We start from the raw sequence: 23,150 nt of genomic DNA on the forward strand, positions 1-23,150 counted from the left end.
TGGGAAGCAGTGAGATAAGGTAGTGTAATTTGTCCTGTGCTGTGTCTGGGTTGACTGTGATGTGTGGTGCTCCAGCAGTGCTGTCCTGGGCCTGGCTGGTGTCGGTGAGATTCAGGATCAGCTGGCTGAGGGAGCTTTTCTCTGGGCTCAACAGGGCCTTCTGGTGGTAGGAGTTCTGGTCCCTGTTTTATAGATCTGTGTAGCATGAATGACCAGGGCATGAAACTGAGCTAATTGTCCAGATATATGAGTTTCCATGTGCACTGGTTAAGTCTCTTTTGCAAACTTTTATTGAACATGGAATAATTGGAATTTCTCCTTGATGAATTGAAAAGACATCCAATATTCTTACAAGTAGGTAATTGCATCAGCATGCGTAGGCTGCAAAGGAAAAGGTAAAGGTTTATTCTATGGTGAAAAGTAAAGAGCAACAACGTTTTGCCTGTGGAGTCTTCTTCGGGTGTACTGAAGAAGGCTCCACAGCTGAAAGGTTGTCCTTATTCTTTTCAGCATGGAATAAACCTGATTTTTTATTGATTGATTTTTATCTTGCTATTTTTCAACTTTTTAGCGGCGTTTAGGTAAAATTGCCTTTCCTTCTTAGAAGGATCCACCGGTTAAGTCTGCCAAAACGCCTGTTGTGCTTTGACGCCTCTACAGCGCGTCACTCTCCCCCTCCTGTCTGGATACGCGAAGGCCCGCAGTCTCGTGCTGACACCCGGAAGCGGAAACGCCCGCAGTGGGAGGGTGATATCCCGGCGTGCCCGAGGTCAGACTCTTTCTTTTGCAGCCATCTTGGATCTCAGTCCCTGACACAAGTGAGTGTTTCTGTTTCTAATCCTTTGACATCTGCGATCACAGATGGGCTTAAATAGCTCATAAATCGGTTCTTTGCGGACACCGAGTTGTGGACTCTAGGGAGGATTCGTTATTTTGCCGATTGGACTTCCCGTGTTATTTATTAACACCCTGATTAAGCAGCGAGTGCTGGTACAAAATGGGGGGCTCCGTGCTCTCGGCAAAAATGAACCCTACCGCTTCAGTCCCGTTTACACAACAGAAGCTCGATGTGGTTTTACTTTTGACGGACATAAAGGCTTTTTGGTGCTTATTTGCTTGTTAAAGAGGAATACTTGCGCGTCTGTAAACTCGTTATCCGGATAGGAAACGTTTACGCTGGTTGGCGACCATTGTTGTTCTAGCGAAATAAACTTGAAAGTGTCTTGTGGAAATGGAGCAGTCCCTTCATGTTACGCCTTAGGTTTTGTTTTCTGGTTGAGTGTCTTGTCTCCGATACCAGTGTGTTTGTATAGCAGGTCGGAGAGCTCGCCGGGGATACGGAGGAGAAGTTGTTGCCGAGTTCGAGCGAAACGTTTCCAGACACGTGTTTGTGTCGGTTCGATAAGGGCGTTCATGTGTTCTTTTTTTGCTACGAGAGGCCGGTTGTGAGTTCGTCCGGTTCCCAGTTGAGACAGAAAGGCGAGTTTGAGTCGGGCCGAGCCCGAGCGCGCACGCCGAGACAGCGCGTGCTGTGAGGGGGATCTCGTGACTCCGGCGCTGCCTGTCGGAACCGCGCCGGCCTGTCCTGTCCTGCTCTCTCCCCGGGTGGGCCGAGCAGCGTTTCAGAAGAGACTCTGCTCCACGTGTATTTGCATGTAGCACTGTTGCCGGATGTAATGATACCGCTGGCACAGCCCGGTAGTTCTCTCAATGTGCGTTTTCCACCCCGTTTTTGTGCAGAGCCGGAGTGATGGTCGTACGGACGGTCTCGTCTTCCTCTGGAAGCTCAGGATAATGATAGTTCGAGAGCTCGTCTGGTTATTGCTTTCTGTCGTTTTGATTTTATATAATCTTTAACAAATTCAAAGGGGTAAGATGGACTCGCATCGACTGTAACCTTTTTTCATTATGTGCAGTGACACTAGCCTGTCTTTCTCGGTGTATCTGTCAGGTGGGGCTATTTCATTACAAGGCGCATACAGTTACAGAGCACTAGAGAGACGGTTGACAGGAGCAGGAAACAGACCTGTCGCTCCGCTAACATCCGTACAGTAGCACAAATTGAACTCTGTGTGAAACGACACACAGAGGTTCCCAGCCCAAGTCCTGGAGCAGCTCTGGTCTCTTCTTGGCTTTGCTCCAGCTGGATTCTTAATCACAGACTCACTTGTGTCAGTTCTCTTATTTGGGGTGTAAATTTAGAAGTTTGCTTTCGGATCAGTAATGGGATTTTTAACTGGTGTCACTCCTGTACCCGTTTCTGAGTTTCAGAACGCCCGTTCATTGGGGCATGCTGGCTGAAATCTAACCAGGGCTCTGTAGGAGAAGAGAAAGCCCATCATGGGTGTCTGATAGCGTTACTCCCACCTGTCTGGGCCTGACACATTGTTGCTTCCCAGCTGTCTGAAAGTCTCCCTCACACCACTTGATCAGATCTGCTGCATCAGAAAGAACAGCCAGCAGGTTGAGGAGAGCCAGTGTGAGGCTCTGGAGACGGTGCCCTTCGGTCGGGGTATTTCCGGCACTCAGGACTGACCATTGAAACAAGCTCTGTTAAGGTCTGAACCAGCAAGCAGGGCAATTAAGACGTCGGTACTGGAGCTGCCGAGCTCAGCTGGAACGAGACCCAGCAGAGACAGTGATCCTGCTGGTCCGGGCCTGGGAGCCTCTGGTCTGAGGGTTTCCAGTTGTCTTGGCATTAACTTGTTTTTCAGCCCTGGGGGGGGGGTGATAGTTCTGTGCTTTTGAAGCCTCCTATTCGGGCAGAAGCGGAGGCTCTGGGGCCGAGCTGGGGGTGGGCTGGGATGCTGTTAACCCCTGCTAACCAGCGGTGTCCGTCTCTTCCGCAGGCATGCCTGGTGAAGCCACAGAGACCGTTCCAGCTGCGGAGCAGGAGATGCAGCAGCCACAAGCCGAGACGGGTTCGTATCGCCCTCACTGGCGCGCACACACACGCACACGTGCGCGGGGCAAGGGCGTGGTATCCCCGCTGCACGACAGGGTGATCCACTTCCAGGTTTTAGGAGCCATACATTTTGGAAACCCCCAAAAAAGCAGATGTTCCATAAGTTCTGTTTTCTGTAGGAATTTGGTTTATGTGTGGAAACGGATTGTAATATCCAGGATCTGGTGGTGGATTTAAGAGCCCTGCTGCTGGTAAAGCCTGGAATGGATCAGACTGCTATGAAGGTGGAGTCCTGGTACTCACTCTTTCACACACACACAGGCTGTGGGGGTCCTGGAGCTGCCCTCTCAACCCAGTATGTTCACTAATGTTTCTGCTTTTCCCGGGGGAGGGATCCAGGTTTGGGGAAATGCGGAAGTTAGATCATATCGATTCCCCTGTCTTAACTTATGGGACACTCTCAGCCATCTTGAGTGTCGGGTCTGTTCTCCTGCCGTGTTTTTTGCCTAACATGACATCCTTGTAAACGTTATCTGGCTGGTAGCTCCCTCTGCTCCAGTGCCACAGCACTGTGGCTTTTTGCAGCTCCTCAGCGTGTTGCTGCAGTTGGACGGGGGCAGCTGCCCTGCAGCTGTCGCCCCCCAAAGGGGGAAGGACGGGGGGGGGGTCAAAGAGGCCAGGTGGTGGTGAAAGTGTTGAATCCTGTTGGGGGGGGTCATGGGACGGTGGGACTCTGCCTCTCCTGGTTTTCTCTGGAGGCTGCGTCCTGGGCGGACATCACGGGCGGACATCACGGATTGCACCTTCGGGCAGCACTGCAAGGTGCGTGTTTACAATCCCTTCGCGGATCACTCGCCGGCGCATTTCAAGCGTCGGAGGTGGTGGCGGGCCTCCACGTGGGATGAGAATTCTCGGGCGGGGGTGAGGGGAGGAGTACGCACCTTATCTTTATCCCGCGGAGACGGATGGGCCTGGTTCGAGGATTAGAGGGCCCGCTGCTTTTTTCCAGTTGGGTTGGGTTTTCCAGGGCTCCCTCCACCCGCACACATCAGCTGCACGGGATTGGACTGGGCTGCGCACCGCTGTGGTTCTGGAGTCCTTGTCTCTTCACTGTTCTGCATGCGGTCTGGACTTGTAAACCTTTTGCATGAGTTCTGGATGGAAGCACTGAGCAGTACTTAATGCACTAGTCACGACATGCATCCCCGTAGAGAGTGAGGGCGGTATGGTGTTTGGGTTATGCTGCACAGCCCCTTCAGTTTGGCATTAAATGCTTCAAATTTATGGGGTAAATTATTGGTGAAAAATTCAGTATAAAACGTGGCTCAGTAAATCAGCCCAGATTGTTGCATATGATATTTTTTTGCTACAGTGATCAGAACCAGATCTTCTTTTTATTTTATTCGTCTTCGCTGCGTGATGAACTCCAGCGTGGGCGCTGTGCCGGCAGGTGGATTGCTTGAACACTGGGGTTGTTGTCGAAGGTGGGGGAGGCAGCTTCACAGTGAAAGAGGAGGTGGAATTTTTCTGGGTCGTCATCTTTTTGGTCTCTTATCCCCCTTGGATTCTCATCGCTCTTTACACATCACAGCTGGGCTGTTACCTGGAAATGATCGCTTGGCGGGGTGGGGATGGCTGTTCAGCGGACCCCTGCGAGGGGCAGATCTGAGGGCGGGAGGGATTTGGGGGTAGAAGATAGATTTTTTTCTTGGCCTTGAAATATTTAGTACTGGTTTCTTTCCAGCTCACAGGGATTTAGCTCACCAGGTGCTTTCGTTCACCCTCCGTCAGCCGTTTTACCTGGAAGGGGGGACCCCATTAAAGGGGCACGTGTTCGGATGTCTGCTTCTTCTAGATCTAGATTGTGGGTGATTTGGAGAGTAAGGCTTCGCGCTAAATGTGGAGCATGTCACTCAGCGGTGTGTGGGGACGCCTGCGCCGTCGCGAGTGTAGAAGCCCCAAGATGGGAGAGCTCTGCTCTCGCTCTTGTCAGGTTCGATGCGATGTCGTTACTGGATTAACGGCCTAGCAAAGTCTGGCATGTTAGAGCAAAGGGAGTGGGGAGCGTGGCACATTGAGTGCCTGTTCCGGGGCTCCTGCAGTGCACTGCAGGTCTGAACATCGCTGGCAGTAGGTGTCTGGGGGGTGGGGGGTGGGGGAGATTCTGCTGAGAAATTCCTCTGGGGGGTGCTGTGAAGGTGGGCGCTGCATGGCAGTGGCGCACTGTTTCAGGGGACGCACGTGGGCTGTTACTGGAGGAAGCTGGGAGCGACGGGGCAGACTGCCACGGGAGATCATGATCTCTGACGAGAAGCTTGCTTTAATTTTGGGGTGTCCTGGGATGAAACATGCCTCCAGGAGAGTTGGGGCTTTTTTGAGCTGGGTTCTGTGTCCGTTATCTGTGACAAATTGGGGTCACCACCAGATTTTTATCTTTCTGCTTGTGGTCGTTGTGAGCACTGGCTCTTTCCACACCTAGATATTCTGTGGTGCGGTTTAGGGCAGGATACGTAAATCGCATAACTGTGCCAGGATAATTAACTGATACCTGTCGTGGTATTTTCTGAAGCACAGGTGAAAATCCCGCTCCTGCTGCACAGCTAGTGTAGTTTCTTAGTGTTGCTGCTCCTAAAAGTACTTGTGCCTCTGCTCTTGCTGACACCCTTGGGAGTTTTGGGGTAGAATATGTTGCAGCAGGAGGTCAGGTTTGTATACTGGAACGTTATTTCTTGGGGAAACTTCTTGACTTTTTTTTTTACTCCTAATATTTGGAGCTTGTGCCAAATCCTGCCACGGTGATATTCCTGGTTTTTGGTTTTGTATTTGAGCACCTAGGTGTTGTTCTTTGCACTGGGGTTGAATCTGTACAGGTGAGAAGTTGTGCCTCTTGGTGGCGGGGGAGGTTGGGTACCACTGGTGTAGGGCATTCTGGGAGGTTGTGGTCACCAAAGATCTTGTTGCGCATAATCAACCCTCATCTGAAACTTGAGCCACGGCACTAAACTTTGGAATCAAGTCCGTGCTGGTGCATTCCACTGGTTCATCGCCTCGGATCCATCCAGAGTGATTCTGTGAGTCGCTAACCAGTCTGGGGGGAATGGCATGGAGAGAGCTTTTCCCTTTCAGATGTGATCAATCATTTAAGCTAATCGAACATGGGGATCTATTTGCTCTTCCTGCTGGTTCGTTCTCCTTTGATTATGCGTCACAAGAGCCCTAAGTGTGAGCTGGTCTGCAGCTGCTGATGTTGATGTTGCTGTGCCTCTCCTCCTCATCCTCCTTCTCCCAGCTGTGGGAGACTCTGCCAGCACAGTGGCTCCATCGGCTGCGGATGTTGCCAAACCGTGTCCTGAGCCGGATGTCAAGGCTGCCGAGGCGACCTTGAGCAACGGTGTGAAAAATGCAAACGTCGAGGGGGACGAGGGGCCTACAGGGGGCGTCTACACCGCGAAGACTTATGATCTGAAGGAGGCCGGGAAACCTGCGGAGAGCGAAGAGCTGCAGGAAGGCATGGGAAAGGATGTTGAGGATATTGAGGCTCCAGACAGCCCTGAGGCTGTCCTGGCAAGCCTGGACACCCCTGATCCTGGGGTTGCAGCTGCAGAGATGGAAACTGCGGAGGTGGTTGTTGAAAATCAGCCGGGCGCAGAAGATGCTAGGGAGAGTGAAGATGTCGCCGGCCCGCTGCCCGCTGCTGCATCAGAAGGCACTGAAGAGGCCGAGGTGAGCGTTGGCTCGTCGCCCAGTCAGGGGTTGGGCGAACCTGAAACTGGAAACGTGATTGAAGAGAACCCTGGAGCTGTCGAGGAAGGCATTCTGTCAGCGGGAGATGCTGGAGAGATGGGGGCCAGTCAGGAAGTGGCTGCCGGTGGCGAGGCGGGAACCGTTGCTGAAGTGGCCAATCAGGAAGTGGCTGCTGGAGGAGAGGTGGGAACAGTTGCCAAAGAGGCCAATCAGGAAGTGGCCCCCGGCAGCGAGGCGGGAACCATTGCCGAAGAGGCCAATCAGGAAGTGGCCCCCGGCAGCGAGGCGGGAACCATTGCCGAAGAGGCCAATCAGGAAGTGGCCCCCGGCAGCGAGGCGGGAACCATTGCCGAAGAGGCCAATCAGGAAGTGGCCCCCGGCAGCGAGGCAGGAACCATTGCCGAAGAGGCCAATCAGGAAGTGGCCCCCGGCAGCGAGGCGGGAACCATTGCCGAAGAGGCCAATCAGGAAGTGGCTGCCGGCAGCGAGGCGGGAACCATTGCCGAAGAGGCCAATCAGGAAGTGGCCCCCGGCAGCGAGGCGGGAACCATTGCCGAAGAGGCCAATCAGGAAGTGGCCCCCGGCAGCGAGGCGGGAACCATTGCCGAAGAGGCCAATCAGGAAGTGGCCCCCGGCAGCGAGGCGGGAACCATTGCCGAAGAGGCCAATCAGGAAGTGGCCCCCGGCAGCGAGGCGGGAACCATTGCCGAAGAGGCCAATCAGGAAGTGGCCCCCGGCAGCGAGGCGGGAACCATTGCCGAAGAGGCCAATCAGGAAGTGGCTGCCGGCGGAGAGGCGGGAACCATTGCCGAAGAGGCCAATCAGGAAGTGGCCCCCGGCAGCGAGGCGGGAACCATTGCCGAAGAGGCCAATCAGGAAGTGGCTGCCGGTGGAGAGGTGGGAACCATTGCCGAAGAGGCCAATCAGGAAGTGGCCCCCGGCAGCGAGGCGGGAACTGTTGCCGAAGTGGCCCCCGACGGCAAGGCGGGAACCGTTGCAAAAGAGGCCAATCAGGAAGTGGCCCCCAGTGGCGAGGTGGGAACCGTTGCCGAAGAGGCTAATCAGGAAGTGGCTGCCGGCGGCGAGGCGGGAACTGTTGCCGAAGTGGCCAATCGGGAAGTGGCTGCTGGTGGTGAGGAGGGAACCATAGCCGAAGCCGCCAATCAGGAAGTAGCTGCCAGCAACGGGGCAGGAACCATTGCCGAAGCGGTCTGTCAGGAAGTGGCCGTCGGAGGTGAGGAGGGAACAGTTGCTGAAGTGGACACCGGTGGCGAGGCAGGATCCATTGCCGAAGCCGCAAGTCAGGAAGGGGCTGCCAGCAGCGAGGCGGGAACTATTGCCGAAGTGGCCAATCGGGAAGTGGCTGCCGGAGGTGAAGAGGGAACCATCACCGAAGCCACCAATCAGGAAGTGGCTGCCAGCAGCGAGGCACGAGCTGTTGCCGAAATGGCCAATCGGGAAGTGGCTGCTGTAGGTGAGGAGGGAACCATTGCCGAGGCAACCAATCAGGAAGTGGCTGCCAGCAGCGAGGCACAAACCGTTGCCGAAGTGGTCTGTCAGGAAGGAGGTGAGGAGGGAATAGTTGATGAACTGGCTGCCGGTGGCGAGGCAGGATCCGTTGCTGAAGCCGCAAATCAGGAAGTGGCTGCCAGAGGTGAGGTGGGAACCATTGCCATAGCTGCTAATCAGGAAGTGGCTGCCTGCAGCGAGGCGGGAGCTGTTGCCGAAGCGGACAGTCAGGAAGTGGCTGCTCCAGGTGAGGAGGGAACCATTGCTGAGGCAACCAATCAGGAAGTGGCTGCCAGCAGCGAGGCGGGACCTGTTGCCGAAGCGGCCAATCAGGAAGAGGCTGCCGCAGGTGAGGAGGGAACTATTGTCGAAGCAGCCAATCAGGAAGAGGCTGCCGCAGGTGAGGAGGGAACTATCGTTGAAGCGGCCAATCAGGAAGAGGCTGCCGCAGGTGAGGAAGGAACCATCGCCGAAGCACCCATTCAGAAAGTGTCTGTCGGTGGCGAGCTGGGAGCCGTTGCTGGGGCCAATCAGGAACTGGCCGTCTCAGAGGCCGTCGCCACTAAGGCCGCGGATTACTTTGGCACGGTGATGGTCCCCGACTACGCCGACGTGGCTGCGCAGAGCTACGAAGTCACCGTGACGGTGCTGTCAAACGAGGCCTCCCAGACCGAGGCGGATCTGGGCAGTGCCTGCCTCCCTGTTGCGTCGCAGGAGCCTTCAGGTGGGTTTGACTTTCCGAGGTCGAGCCCAGCGCCTCTCCTCAGCTCGGAGCAGCTCCCTTTGAGTCCCTGCCCTTCCCCAGCTGTGTGGCTGGGCTCTCATTGCCAAAACAAGCCTGCGGATCCTTTTAGCTGGGATGTGGAGTGATTTTCTAGAGGGGGGGGGTGGTGGTGGGGGGGGATGAACAGGCTTGTTTTGCCCATGAGAGTTTGGGGCCCAGTCGCCGCCGACCGTCTCGGAGACCCGAACAATGTGGAACTGATCTTTCTATGTAAGCAGCGGCGGGATCTCTGGTATCTCGCAGTCCAAAAGAAATCAGTGAAATCCGCTTGTGTCCCTGTTCAAAAACCAGTCTCATCTTTCATGGTGCCTTTAACTCGCGATCTCAGGATTGCATTGGCATGCGTGGCTAATTCAGTTTTGTCGACCGCCGATGCCTTCTTAAGAAATAGAGCACATGCAGTAGCCGCGTGCTGTGCGCTCTCAGATGGTGGCAAACAAAGTGTTTTATTTTTCTCGCGGGATCGCCATAAAAATCTGAAATTTGGACCACGTGACTCCCTTTCCCAGAGCGGTACACGGAAGCTGGGAAGGGTCTCCGAGAAGAGAGCTGTTCCGAGCTGGATAATCCCATTAGTTGGCTTTAACATAGTTTTCGTAGGTGTGTCGCTCTGTTATTAATTACTGCGTGATGGCATTCCTGGAGAGGTGTGGCCAGCCAATGAAGCGATATCAGGGGTTGTACTCAAGACGCAGCCCGCAGTGGTCTCTCGAGATGTCTTGCTCCCAGCTTCATTCTTTCCCATGTGTTGAAATGAATAGGGAGCTGCCTTCATGCTTCAGTGTGCTGTCAGGCCCCCCTTTCCTACTAGTACTAAAACTGACCGGGCCGAGCACTCAGCACCAGGGCTCCCGGTCCCACTAGGTTCAGCAGAAAGAATCGTCCCAACATTTGATTTGAAGACCTGGGAAACGTTTAATCTGTTCCAGCTTTTTAGTTTTCTTCTTCCGTTTGTGTTGGCTCCCCTTCGCTACAAGGGCAGATGCTCTTTAAGACTTTTAATACACCCTGTTTTTAAAGAAAAATCTGGATTTCTATTCAAACTGCTTTTGCTGCAGGCCATCGGGAACATGGCTGGTGAGCAGCAGCGGGCTGCAGCTGGCGCCCTTGCCGAAGCTGCGCACGAGATTGTGTGTCGTCCGCACGCTCTCCCCTTAGTGTTCACCTGCTTAAGCGCTGGAGGGTTCTGGGATTTCAAAGCCATTTGTTTCATAACGAGCCTCGTCAGCCTTTTTTACGCATGAAAAAATTTTGCCTCCCCCGCCCCCCCTTTTTTCTGCCGCTGGCGGCTGCTGCTGCTTTGTCGCTGACGGATCAGGTTCCGGCTCCCCGCTTCTGTCGGGCTTAACGGGTTTTCCGCCCGGCGGACGGGCCAGGTCAGCTGTGCTGAAGTGCCTGTTCTTCACTGCCGGCCCTGGGGGGTCCTGCAGCTCGGTAGCGGCCTGCAAGCGGGGGTTTCTGGGCGGGATGCATTGGGATGAGCTGTCATAGGGGGGCGCATAGGGGATCAGGCTCGCTGTGCTCTCCATGGGACGCCCTGTTTTGGGAAGAGAGTGAAATCCCTTCTTGCCTCTGGGATACATGCGCATATTGTATGTAGTGCTTAGTTTGGAGGGGGGGTCCTTAATTATAGGTTTAATTTGAACTGTCGCCGTTTTTAGTACCTAAACATTCAGGGGCTCTTTTAACTGCACTAAATTTGACTCAAGCTGGTTGGCAACTGCTTGGTTCTGGCAGCACCGAGACCTTCGAACTTTTGAACTAGATGCCACCTGGGAGCTGGCCTGTGATCCACCCACTCAGGGACTGACCAGCATGGCTCTTCTGAGCTGTTTCCCCTTCAGGAGCTGGAATTCGGCAGGTCCCCCTGCCCCCGGTTCCAACTCGCTAGCTGTCCCATGAGCGCCGCACAACCAACACTATTGTGTAAAGGACAGGCATTGCCGTTTTCTGTAGGGGTAGCCATTTCCTGGGGAGCTGTGCCATAAATGTTGACTCTTTATGAGTAAGCACCTAGAGTTTTTTCATAAGGGTGGCTACTTGATTTAGCTGTTCATTCAGTGTTCCATCTTTAAGGAATATTTATTTTTTTATCTGTGGATATTTTGTTACCCCTTTGTACAGCTGGGTTTGCTGGAGCAGATGTGTTTTAATTTGCTCAAGGGCCTCACTTGTGATTTGGACCTGCAAACCCTCCAGCTGGTCAGCCCTCGCTCATCTCAGACCACGCTTGGAGTGTTTAGCCGTCAAGCTGATGGTGATGAAATGAGGGGATCTGCATGAGTGTGCACGCGTCTGGGTTCTGGGTACTGGTTCCTGGCTCGTGGTGCGCTGGACTGCAGCTGGTGGAGCCCGCCCCTCTGTCACGCGCCCTCTGGGTACAAAGGGCCAGTGAGAGAGAAGCTCTGACCAGTGCGCAGGCTGCCTTCCATCTGATCTCCATCAGAGAAGCTCTGAGGAAAGATCCTCCCTCAGTCTAGTTCTGCCAATCAAGGAATTCCTGATTAGAGGGAGAGTGCCCTGGGGAGTACCAAGCCTGAAATGGACTTCTCTGCCTAAGAACAAGCATACAGGAGACTTACCTCCAGCCCTGCCATCATCAGCGATCTAACACCCAGATGGATAAGTAGAGGCTTGCTTAGCTGCGTCGGAAGTTCCCTGCCTCTGCAACTCTCCATGTGCCGTAGCTGCCTTCTCCCCCTGGGAGCACTCTTTAACGCTTGTAGATGCCAGTGCTTTGTTAGTTTTGTGAGCGATGCTTAAGGTGTTTTCACACCTCAGAAGGCCAGCGCCACCTGTTTCCATTAATCCTCTGCGAAAGAGTGCATGTGTGCGCACATCGCCTCACGTTCTGCTCCGGTCAGCCGCATCTGGCCTGCAGGCTGCTTCCTGCTCAGAGTGCTCCGTTAGTTCAGTGTTCGTTCACGTGTGGTTTCCTCTGTGGCATGTACCCGTGTGTTTGTAGTTTTTTGGATTTGACGCAAGAGCTGTGCTTTGAAGTGAACTGGTGTCTTGCTGTGGTTCCCAAATTTGGGAATGGGGGGGAGGGGGGTCCATGGTGTGTAACTTTATCACTGCTCTGAATTATCCAGCTCCTGCAGCCCCTCCTGCCCGCGATGCTGTGGCGAAGAAGTCAGGTAGATTCTGCAGACGCCCCCCCCACCCCCAATCCTAACACCCTAACTCCCTCTGGTGTGCAGTGCTGTATTAACCACACTCCAGCCTTGTGCGGCTGAAAGGGACTTCGCTGCTGCCTCGTAGGTTCACAGCCCGCGCCGGGCTCTTAGAACTGCAGCCCTGCAGCGTCATCATCTCCCTGCCTAGAGATCAGCAAAACATAAGAGCCTCTCTGTTTCTAAAGTATCCGACCGCCCAGTTCATTCTAGCGAGCACAGACCACTGGCGTTACTGCACGGATTTGTCGAGGAACTTTAGAAATCGGGGTGCCGAAGGTGCTGTGACCTCTTGTCTGAGTGGTTCTGACCTGAATTTTAAGTCATGGTGGTTTTATAGCCACAAGGAGCATATTCGAATTGAGGAATTAGCTTCAGGTTAGCTCTGCTCTGTATCTCTACATCGGGAGGCATCACTGAGAATGTACTCCACCAGAGAACAGTGTTGTTGCTATAGTTTTGAGTCCCTGAGAAAATTGGCGACTCTCCAATCCCCTGATGGGTTTTGGCCTCTGTGAGCAGCAGGAACAGCTGGGACAGGCTGTGGCCTGACGGATTCCTCTGGGATCTGAATTATCTGCAGCCCTATCTCATCCCATTCCTGCAGCAGGACGGACTTCAGCTAGGGTTGTGAGGAGGGTGGTGGTGTGTGGGGACTGAACTGGACAGGTCCACAGGAGTTCCAGTAGGAGTGAGATCAGGGAATTGTTCTGACCAGGAAAGGTGATGGGAGTCCTTCTCCTGCTTCTCTAGCCCGATCCCCCACACACACTGCCTCCTACTGGGGGGCATGGTCATTGGACAGGCAGTGGAAGATATAGGACACATATAGGACAAATGCAGCTTGTATTGCACATCACTGTTGTCCTTTTAGAGGTTTTAAAAGCTGTAGTGTCTTGGACAGATTGGACTGCTACACAGTGGGAGTCTTATTTTAATTACCTGGATGAACAGGACTGTTCTCACCCATCAGACATTTCTTCTGTTTGCAGCGCCACACTATGCGGAGAAATTCTGACCAGATCACATTCAATATAGTGCTCTGCCCCTGAATTGAAATTCCATTATGGGGATGTCGGAGGAAAATAGCGGGGCTCTCTACTTTGCCGACACTGTGTGTGGTCTAAAAGTGAAGTAGCGTTGTAGTTGAGCTTTTGTAATATGCTGGGGAGATGTGCAGGTCAGGTTGTTATTGCATGTTCAGGTTGTCCAGACTGTTCTGCAGGTTGGGAGCGCGCGCGCTGCGGGTGGTCCCTTCTGGCGTGCTGCTGCAGGTGGAGGCGGGTCGACTGCCTGCCAGCTTATAGAAGTTGTTGCAAAATCACAGCCTGTTAAATGTGCGCTGGGATCTCAAGGAGAACTAGGTGTCCGTTCTTTCTCGTCTTCCCTGTTGTCATCTCTTAACCAGCATGGGTGTTCCTGGCACCTTTCACCGTCTTTTTTCTTCTTCCCCATCTAAAGAGTTACTTGAATTGTGTTTGACATGTCCGACTGAAACCCCTCTGTTTCCTCCAGCCTCTGCTCCCTCCGCCTCTGCCTCCTCTCCTGCTTCCAAGAAACTTCCTCAGGGTCCTCCGCGCTCCAAGCCTGCTAGCGCTCCTGCTGCTCCCAAAGCCAAGGAGGCCAAATCCGCCGGGACCAAGCTGTCCTCCTCCCCCTCTCCTTCCAAGCCCGTGCCCGTCACTGGCAAGCCCGTCTCTCCAGCTCCCACATCCTCCCCCAAGTCCTCCCCTTCCTCCCCCAGGTCGTCCTCTTCCTCCCTGCCCCGCTCCACCCCGCCCTGCTCACCTCTCGCCAGCCCCCCCGTGGCGTTCATCCCCACCCCGCCGGCCCAGGGGGAGAAGGCCGGCCCGCAGCCCAAGGTGGTCAGGGCGGGCAAGCAGGGCAAGGGCAAGAAGGGTACTGGCAGTGATGGCGCAAAGGCCCCTGGGAAAGGGCCCCAGGAGAAAGGGGCCCCCGTCTCTGAGCCGCAGGAGACTGTGCTTCCCCCTACTGTCCCAGCTGCAGAGACCCCCGGACTGCCTTCTCCTCAGAAGGCCCCGGCTACACCAGAGGCCCCTGCCCCTTGCCAAGGAAAGGCAGATGCCCCCGGTAAAGGTTCCTCAGTGAAAGCAGATGCCCCAGCTAAAAGTGTGGCAGTGAAATCAGATGCCCCACAGAAACCTAGTGCCCCTGGTGGGCCTGTTTCTCCTAAACTGGAATCCCAGGCTCCTGCCAAGCCTGACCCAGCTGCCCCACCAAAGCCGGAGGCCCCGGTGTCGCCCAAGCCTGCCGCTGCCTCTCCCCTGGCCTTTCAGGTGACTCCCAAGCCTGCTGCTCCTGCCCCCATCTCTTTTGCCGCCGCTGTGGCCTCTGGCCTGCCCAAAACTGCTCCTGCTCCCCCAGAGGCCCCCAAATCCTCCTCTGCCACGGAGCTGGCCTCGGTGCCTGTCCCGGCAGCTCCGGCCCCTACGGAGGTCAAGCCTGCTGCCAAGGGTAAGACCTCTGCCAAGCCAGCTGCCGCCAAGGAGCCCAAGGCTGCCCAGCCCAAGGAGAAGCCAGCGCCTGGCCAGAAAAAGGGTGCCCCTGCCCCAACCCCAACCCCAACCCCTCCTATGCCAGCATTTCCCGCTCCTTCTGCTCAAACCTCTCCTGCTCCGCCACCTCCTGCCACCCCAGCCCCTCCTGCTTCTCCACGTCCTGCCACAGCTGCCCCTGCCCCAGCCCCAACCCCTCCTACGCCAGTGTCTCCTGCTCCCTCTGCTCAAACCTCTCCTGCTCCGCCACCTCCTGCCACCCCAGCCCCAGCCCCTCCTGCTTCGCCACGTCCTGCCACAGCCGCCCCTGCCCCAGCCCCTCCTATGCCAGCGTCTCCTGCTCCTTCTGCTCAAACCTCTCCTGCTCCGCCACCTCCTGCCACCCCAGCCCCAGCCCCTCCTGCTTCGCCACGTCCTGCCACAGCCGCCCCTGCCCCAGCCCCTCCTATGCCAGCATCTCCTGCTCCTTCTGCTCAAACCTCTCCTGCTCCGCCACCTCCTGCCACCCCAGTCTCAGCCCCAGCCCCTCCTGCTTCGCCATCTCCCGCCAAAGCCACCCCCGCCCCTACGGCAGGTCCCTCCCTGAGCGCCGTCCCGTCTGCTAAGCCCTCTTCATCTCCGTCTGCCGCAGACAAAGCCCCCCCTGCGGCTCCCAAGCCCCCCACTCTTGCCATCGCCCCTGCAGCCCCGGAGGACGATGACGAGCTGCCCCCCCTCATCCCCCCCGAGGAGCCCGTGGAAATTCCCCGTTTCCAGCCCCCGACCCTTGCGGATTCCTTCCCCCCAGTGAAACCCAGCCCCCCTCTGCCATCCGGGTCTACCCCCAAGCCGGTGCCGCCCAAGGCCCCTGCCCAGCCGGATCCTGTGGTCAAGAACGACAAGGGTATCGCTCTGCGGCCTGGTGTGTTCTGGGTGCTGCACGGCATGTGGATTCTCTGTCTGGACCTCCACCCTCTGTGTGCATGTGACAGAGCCCTACTAACCAGCCAGCCCAGACCTGGCGGAGGACTTTCAAGCAGCTCCTCTTGTTTAAATGCCCTTTCCTGCTCTTAGGGTTTGGTGTCTCTTTCCCTGTTCAGCTGACGTGCAGCCTGAAGCCCTGGGTCAGCCAGAGGACAGAGGAAGTTAGTCCAGGGCTGAGCGACAGCCAGACCTGTTTGGCTATGAGACAGGCTGGCCTGGGGGCTTGTACAAGACCGTTCGAAAGCTAAGATTTCTTAACTTGGTGTTACCATCTCAGGCCATGAACCTTGCTTTAAATCCGATTTGTTTTGGGAATCGTGCCAGACGTTGTGTGGGGGCGATCGATTTGCCCCACATCCAGCTGGTTCGGTCTGTAACTGTGTGTTTTGAAGTGTGTGACTCTCGGATTGTCTTAACCCACTGACCCACATCCTAACCCTGCCAGTAGAGGGCTGGGTGTGTTCTTCAGGGCATGCGGCATGAATGTATCGTGCTTAACTTGTGTCACTATGACATGAAGATTAGGAATGGCGTATCAACTTCTGTAGCTTGTAGCATCCTCTGATTAAATGCTGGAAAGCCAGGTTATCCAGGTTATCCTTAGTGCCCAGCTGTTTCTGAGAAGAACTGAAGATTGGGAGCACTTACTCATTTAAAACAGAACCGGGTCCCAGTGAGGACTTTCTAGGCCATGATGACTGGTGAATGTTCAGATTTCTTTTCCAAACTTAATTAATCACAGTCCCAAGTTCTAAGAGTGTGGAAGACTTCGAAGCTGATATAAGGGCAAGCTATTAATCTTCCTGGACCTAGGTACCACAAACAATTCCATTAACTAAGGTCCTTGAAAAGCACTGCTCTAGCTGTGCTGGACTGAAACCCACTCCCACCATCTTCCTTGAGCACAGACGGCTCCTTAATTGCTCAATTGGTTCCTTGAATAGCCAGTTGGAGCAGACCAAGAGCAGCTCGGTGGCCTTGGTGTGATGTGTTCTGTGGGTCAGTCGTCGGGAGTCTTGCTCATTGTACTGAAGACATGCTTCTGTGGGTTGTGGGCTTTGGACACAAACCTGCGTGGCTTTGATCGTTTGGAGACGGATCATAAGGCAATCCCATCTTCTCTTGTGGTACAGTTCTGCATGGTGGTGCACATGACATTGCTAATACCGTCATAAAATACGTTTTTAAAAAGAGATTGTGGTTGGTGCATGCTTAATGTCTTCACTTCTGGCCCCAGAGAATTGTGGGAGTCGTTTTGGTTTCATTGCAGCAGAGCTCTTTAGAAATCGCTCCAGCCTGTTCTTGGTTAAACAGACCCTTCGGACTTCCAGCTCTCCCGAGTGTGGTTCAAGGATCGCTCTGGAGGAAAACGGGCTTCTCCTCCAGGGCAGCACCGGTATGGTTGACGCTTGCTTAAAGCCCATTCTGTCTGCTGTTGGCAGGGTCAGGCACAGAGTCCGACAGCGACGAGTCGGTACCTGAGCTGGAGGAGCAGGACTCGGCACAGGCACAGTCGCAGCAGGCACAGGTATGGCCACCGGGGTTGCCAGTGGGCATGAACCTTCGTGGTTAGTGCTAGCAGACTGTACAGATGAGCTATTTCATGCCCGAGTTCAGTGTCTTTGTGGGGGGTAGAAGTCTTGCAGAAATGGCTTTCAGTTCCTCTTCCCATCTGCTGGTTGTGTAGTGTTTTTTTTTTTTCCCCAGACTGAGCTTCTAATCTCTTCCTTTTAGAAAGGAGTTTTTTGCTCCTGGAAAAGTTTGTGTGTGTACGTACATGCATGCATCACTTGAGATCTCCTGAGCTGGACAGGAAAGGAAAATGCATGTATAGGTGTCTGTGTGAAATTCAGGGCTCAGATCATCCCTGCCCTGTCTGTAGAGCCCGGCTCCGTGGTGGCGGGGGAGCAAAGGCCCAACCTGGCTCTGACCTCACCCTCGTGTCTCCACAGCTCGCGGCCGCAGCCGAAATTGACGAAGAGCCCGTCAGCAAAGCCAAACAGAGCAGGAGTGAGAAGAAGGCACGGAAGGTGAGTAAACAGAACCCGGGAGCCTTGCTGGGCGGCCCGGCGGTCAGGAGTCCTGCTGCTGCCCGTGCAAGGCAGGTTCTCACCACACCAAGGTGTGTTTGTTGGCTTAGCGGTTTCCTTAAAAGTCAGGGTGGTTAAGAGCTGGTGCGATCGCTACCGTGGATGTTTCTGGTCTGCAGTTATCGCCATTAGATTCCTTCCTTGCCGAGAATCTTGTGACTGACGCCTGATCTGTGTGTGGACAGTTGGGTTACAATCTGAGCAACTTGGGAGTGAAAATGGGCTTTGAGACGGCGAGGGCAGAGGGGGAGTCCTCTTTCCCTCAGTTCTGTTGTGAGCCAAATTTCTTAACCCCCCCCCCCCCCCAACATAAATAATAGAGAGAAAACTGGAAACGCAATCCCCCACTGCAGATACCTGTAGGCACATGCAGATGCATGGATCTGTGAGGGGTGTGTGTAGTGGCAACTCGGGCCGCTGGCTACCACAAGTGCTTGACAGATGCTCTAAAACACCGTGCAAGGGCACATTTATTAGGAGGGGTAAAGTAAAGGAGAGCTCAGCTCCAATGTCTTTGGCCCCAAGCCGAACCAGGCAGCTGCTTGTTGGCACCATCATCAAGACTTTACTTTTTGTGGGTTGTAGTCCAAATGTCAGTCCACTGACCTTCAATCACTTGGCAACTTTTCCCCAGCACCCTGTTCGATGTTGGCATGTGGAGCTCTGTAAGCCTCTGCTTCCTGGTTTTTACATTGTCATCCTCTAATTGGTCAGGAGTCAATGAGCCGCCCCCCCCCCCCACACACACACACACACACACACACAGAGCTTTATGGGTAATGTAGTTCAGATAAGAGCTGCCATCTTGTCTAAACCTACTTTCCGTCACATTGGACAAATTAATACATGCAAACTGCGTAATGCTGTCAGGGGCTTTTCTGGATCAAGAAGGGGAGACAGTGGGTGGAAGATGCTAGCTATTGCAGGACACAGACAAATGTTAGCTTGACCTGTGTCTTGGAGTCAATTGGTAGAGGTCGTGGTCCATCCTTAACCTTTTTCTTGTGTAGTGTGAGTGGATGTTGGGTAAGGGTCTCTAACATTTCGGCTGGTCAGTGTAGATGGCATGTGTACAGTTCTCCACCTCTTGTGCAGTGGCATGACAGAGATAACAAAGGTCTGTTCGAGGTGTATTGGTCAGGCCTGAGTTTTGTTATCCTGATTTCTCCCAAGTGTTTTTTTAAAAATGTCAAAATTCACTTTCAGAGCTTAGCAGTTAGATTCATTGAACTCAAAAGGTAACAAATAGAGCTCCTCCCTCTCCCGCAGGCCATGTCCAAGCTGGGGCTTCGCCAGGTCACGGGGGTCACCAGAGTCACCATCAGGAAGTCCAAGAACATCCTGTTCGTCATCACCAAGCCAGACGTCTACAAGAGCCCCGCGTCAGACACCTACATCGTGTTCGGAGAGGCCAAGGTGCGTCGGGCCGGGATCTGGCGACTCGCAGGGGCATTGGGGGAGGCCAGACGCTGGTTTAGAGGCGTCTACGGGCAGTTTTCAAGCAATCGTCCGCGCGGCCAGGCGCTCTTCTTTCAGCTGGTCCTTGGGTAATGGGGTGTAATTCACCCGCCAAAGTTGGTCGAGTAACTGAGGGTCATCGGAAAAACTAGCATCCCTCCATGGGCTCCCAGTGGCCCAGGTCTCCTGAACTCCACCAGGTCTTGCTGAGGTTTTATACTAAACCAGTAAATCATGCACTGCTGAACTAACTTGAGGAATTTAGAGATTACTGGGAACAAAAGTCTTCATACCTTTTAGCCTTTTCGTGAAGCAGATCCCCTAATTGAACCCAGATTTGCTGAAATGATTAAAAATGAAATCATTTGGGACCAAGTGCTATCGTGTGGCCTGTGAAACATGTAGCATTGAAGACATGAGGTTTCCATCTCGGCTCAAAACCTAGGCCCAATAGTAGGGTTTTGAGCTGGCATGGCTGCCTGGTCATTGGACATCAGACAGCTTGTCCATTATACACTTCATGTAAGCTCACAGGCTGATTCCTAGACAAACCTATTCTGACGGCATTTTTCCCTCCTATGAAATGCCTTTCCCCCTCCATGCTAAATCAGCCCAGCTGTCTTTCTCACTCTTGTTCTTGGCTCAAGGCCCTTCACTGGGTCTGGGTTTTGAGCCAAGATGGTGACTTCCTCTCTGAGCCACCAGCAGTTTCACAGATGTTTTGCTTGTCAGCACTGTTTCGGCTCTCTGTGGTGTGAGACAGTCGTTGGGATGCAGCTACAGAACTAACGTTCACCCGCAGAAACTAAACCCTTCCTCCTGCCCCATGCTGGACCTGAACCAGCAGGTTTTAATGTAAATTATTAATTAAAAAACAAGCCTTGAGATGTCCTTTTTTTTTTACTCTTTCTCCAGATTGAAGATCTGTCCCAGCAGGCTCAGCTGGCAGCTGCTGAGAAGTTCAAGGTCCAGGGAGAAGCCGTGTCTAACATCCAGGAAAACACACAGACGCCAACTGTACAGGAAGAGAGCGAGGAGGAAGAGGTATGAGTTGGACGCCTAGAAAGCTCGCCCAGAAATTGACCTGCAAAACAAAACGCATCAAGGAGCCTAAATTCTTTCTCTTTTTTCCCCCTGGTTTTAATGGAGTAGTTAGGAGTTTCTTGAAGGCTTATAAAATCAGAGCTATATTTAAATGGCCAACGCCTGTCTTTACAGCAGTGGTTGATGATTTTTATCCCTTTCTTAGTGTATTAATGTACAGAATTTAGCATTAGATGGTGTATAAACTGTTACCCATTTATACAGCTGGATATGTGGCCGCAGTTTGGGTAACTTATGTCATTGGGGTACTGCAGCAATTCTCCCACAAAGGGCGAAACAAGTTATCCCACACTGCAACTGTGCCAGAACCTGCGGCCTGACCCATCTCTTTCTCTCTATCTCTCTCTCTCTCTCTCTCTCCAACCTGGTGTTGTGTCACAGGTGGACGAGACCGGCGTGGAGGTGAAGGACATCGAACTGGTGATGTCACAAGCCAACGTGTCGCGAGCGAAGGCCGTGCGCGCGCTGAAGAACAACAACAACGACATCGTCAACGCCATCATGGTGAGCACGCCCTGCGTCTGGTCAGCGGCTCGTTGCTTTTCCGTTTCACAGGCCGGAGGTTAATGCATGGAACATCCGTGGAAGGCAAAAGAAAAAGTGCTCGCTTACCTTAATCGGTTGTCTTCCTGTAAGGGCCTCTGGCACTTTTAACAGGTTGGAAAGTCTGTTTTGAAACAGCGTATGCACTTCATAATCTAGCAGATAACTTTATTCTAGGTGGTTGAAAATCTAGTGTTGTACTGTGAGAACGAGGTCATTGGAAATTGGCAATTGTGTGGTTGTCTGTAACGGCGTCACAGATGACGTTGGGGTGTCTGATCCAGCATGACCTCATGAAATGAGCAGGGGGACAGAATGGGCAAGGGTGCCAGCATTGTGGGTGTCAAGGGCAGAAATGATTAGATGAGATTCGGGAATCGGCAGCTCTGATGTCCACAGGTAGCCGGCTTCACCACCAGCTAAGAGAAGCACCAGCAGGTTTGATGTGCTAGAGAAGAAATGAACATAAAACCAAGGAGAGGAGGCTGTTTGTCCTGCTTGGGTATTGGCTCCAACAACAACGTCTCCGTTTAAGATGCGCTGAAATTTGCATAAAACCGGTTCTTGGAATTATTTTAATTTTAACGCGTTTTAATGTAAATTCTATGCAAACCTAGCTGTCCTGCAGTCTCCCTTGGCTTCTGGGATGCTAGCGATGGCCAGACCTTCGTTCTTCTGAGTCCTGAAGCCAGGCCTCCTGTGCTGAGAAGCAGCTCTGACAGCTGTCCGCCCGGAGCTCAGGGTTTTGTTCACTAACGTCGCTGTTATTCTGGTCTTCCCTCCAGGAGCTGACGATGTAAGAGTCCCGAGAGAGACCGAGAGGAGGCGACAGGCTGCGATGGATCGAGATCTTGCTGTTCGATTACCGAATGGCATTTGTACAATTTTTACCAGGGAGTTTAATAAAGTTATGAACTTGAGGTGGAACCATTCTTTTTTTGCCCTGATTTTTTTCTGGTTTCAGGGTTATTTTTCTATAACTGGTATTCTAGAGTGCTGGTATTTATTGGCAATAAAGTGTTTTCCATTGCTCTAAAGTGCACGGAAGTAGGTTTTCTCCTTTCTTACAAGTTAAAAAGGTGGGATATAGAAATGATCTCTTGAAACATGAAATTTGTTTCCCAAAATCTGGTTTGCGGCCACTTTTTAGCCACAGATGCCTTCCAGAGACAAAGAGGTGGAGTGAACTAAAAACAGCTGCTTGCCGTCTCCTCTGAAGGACGGGGTTCAAGGATGTTCGCGAACTTGTTGGGGAGCTGGAAGGAGTCCCATAGCAGAGCACAGGAGGCTTGAACTGCCTCTTGGTCGAAACCAAACCAGCCCCCTGCAGCTCCATGAGGTTGCCCCCCCCCCCACGACACCCCAATGAAAACCGCCGCATTAGTTAATTTGTGCCGCTGAAAGGAGCATTTGTGCTGCTTTCGTTCCTGAGATACATCGCCTTCTTTTCAGCGGTGTGCGGTCATTCAGCCCCTACAACAGTGCAGGAGAGCTGAAACTATCATCTTTTAGGGCTGTGTTTGTGCTGTTGAAAGTAACTTTCCTGCTGCTTTCATTCCGTGTAAGCATGCGACTGTCCACACAAGGAAGTGTTCAGGTGGTAGCACTCTAATAGATCATGTAGTTGTAAGTGTGAGGATTTCAACACCTGCAATTTGCCATCTCTTATTCTGTCTGGGGTGGGTGTATATTTCACGTTTGAATAACAGTATTCTCGGAGCATTTGTGTGATGAGTAAGTTTGGGGAGAGATGTAATATTAAAATAAGTTGCTGTTTCATTCTTAAAATGGGAATGTTTGCAAACAATTGCATTTTCTTAAAGCTTTAGCTACCGTGTCATAATTCTTAGTTACTTTTTTAGAAACTGAAGAAGTAATCAAAGAAGGTTCTCATTAAATCCTTTTTAAATAGATAATTCAAAGGACATTTAAAGATTTAATTCATCTTATTTGAGGTTAGGAAGAGCAACTTCCCGTATTAAAATGACCATTATTGTACTATTTTATACATAGCAAATGCATAAACATGGAAAAGGAGCAGGAAACTGCATTATACAGTATGTTTTGTTGAGAGCACTATGTACTCAGTTGACCTAAGTAGTTCATAACCAATCTGCAAAACAAGGTTGCAGTTGCTACCGTATCATGGATACAGACTTCAGTAATGTTTGAAAATATTTTAACAAATTTTGGAGAGAGTATCTTCCAAATTGCTAGCCAGCTTTTCTCTGATACACCTCTGCAAAATCAAATGGCTCACTGGTGACTTGAAGTTAAACTTGATGTCTTGCTTGTTTGGTTAGTCTGCACTTCCTGTTGCATGACTTGGAAGAGCTTGCCCGGCCACGCTGTGTTCTTCAA

The 23,150-nt window shown here is 52.9% G+C and overlaps 2 protein-coding genes across 2 annotated transcripts; both read left to right on the forward strand.

Moving 5' to 3' along the window:
* The first annotated feature begins 726 nt into the window (after positions 1–726).
* On the forward strand, positions 727–21,716 carry naca (nascent polypeptide associated complex subunit alpha). The gene is made up of 10 exons (XM_088912867.1): positions 727–818; positions 2,850–2,921; positions 12,035–12,079; positions 13,631–15,514; positions 17,037–17,122; positions 17,547–17,624; positions 18,954–19,100; positions 20,058–20,186; positions 20,628–20,750; positions 21,575–21,716. Exons 2-10 carry the CDS (start codon positions 2,852–2,854, stop codon positions 21,587–21,589), a joined length of 2,577 nt encoding a protein of 858 aa, XP_088768993.1. The 5' UTR covers positions 727–818; positions 2,850–2,851; the 3' UTR covers positions 21,590–21,716.
* LOC148841384 (uncharacterized) lies at positions 6,110–9,113 on the forward strand. The gene has a single exon (XM_088912879.1). It carries the CDS (start codon positions 6,416–6,418, stop codon positions 9,026–9,028), a length of 2,613 nt encoding a protein of 870 aa, XP_088769005.1. The 5' UTR covers positions 6,110–6,415; the 3' UTR covers positions 9,029–9,113.
* Positions 21,717–23,150: the final 1,434 nt, after the last annotated feature.

The sequence above is a fragment of the Atractosteus spatula genome, chromosome 1, assembly GCF_055471065.1.
Source record: "Atractosteus spatula isolate fAtrSpa1 chromosome 1, fAtrSpa1.hap1, whole genome shotgun sequence".
Lineage (NCBI taxonomy): Eukaryota > Metazoa > Chordata > Actinopteri > Semionotiformes > Lepisosteidae > Atractosteus > Atractosteus spatula.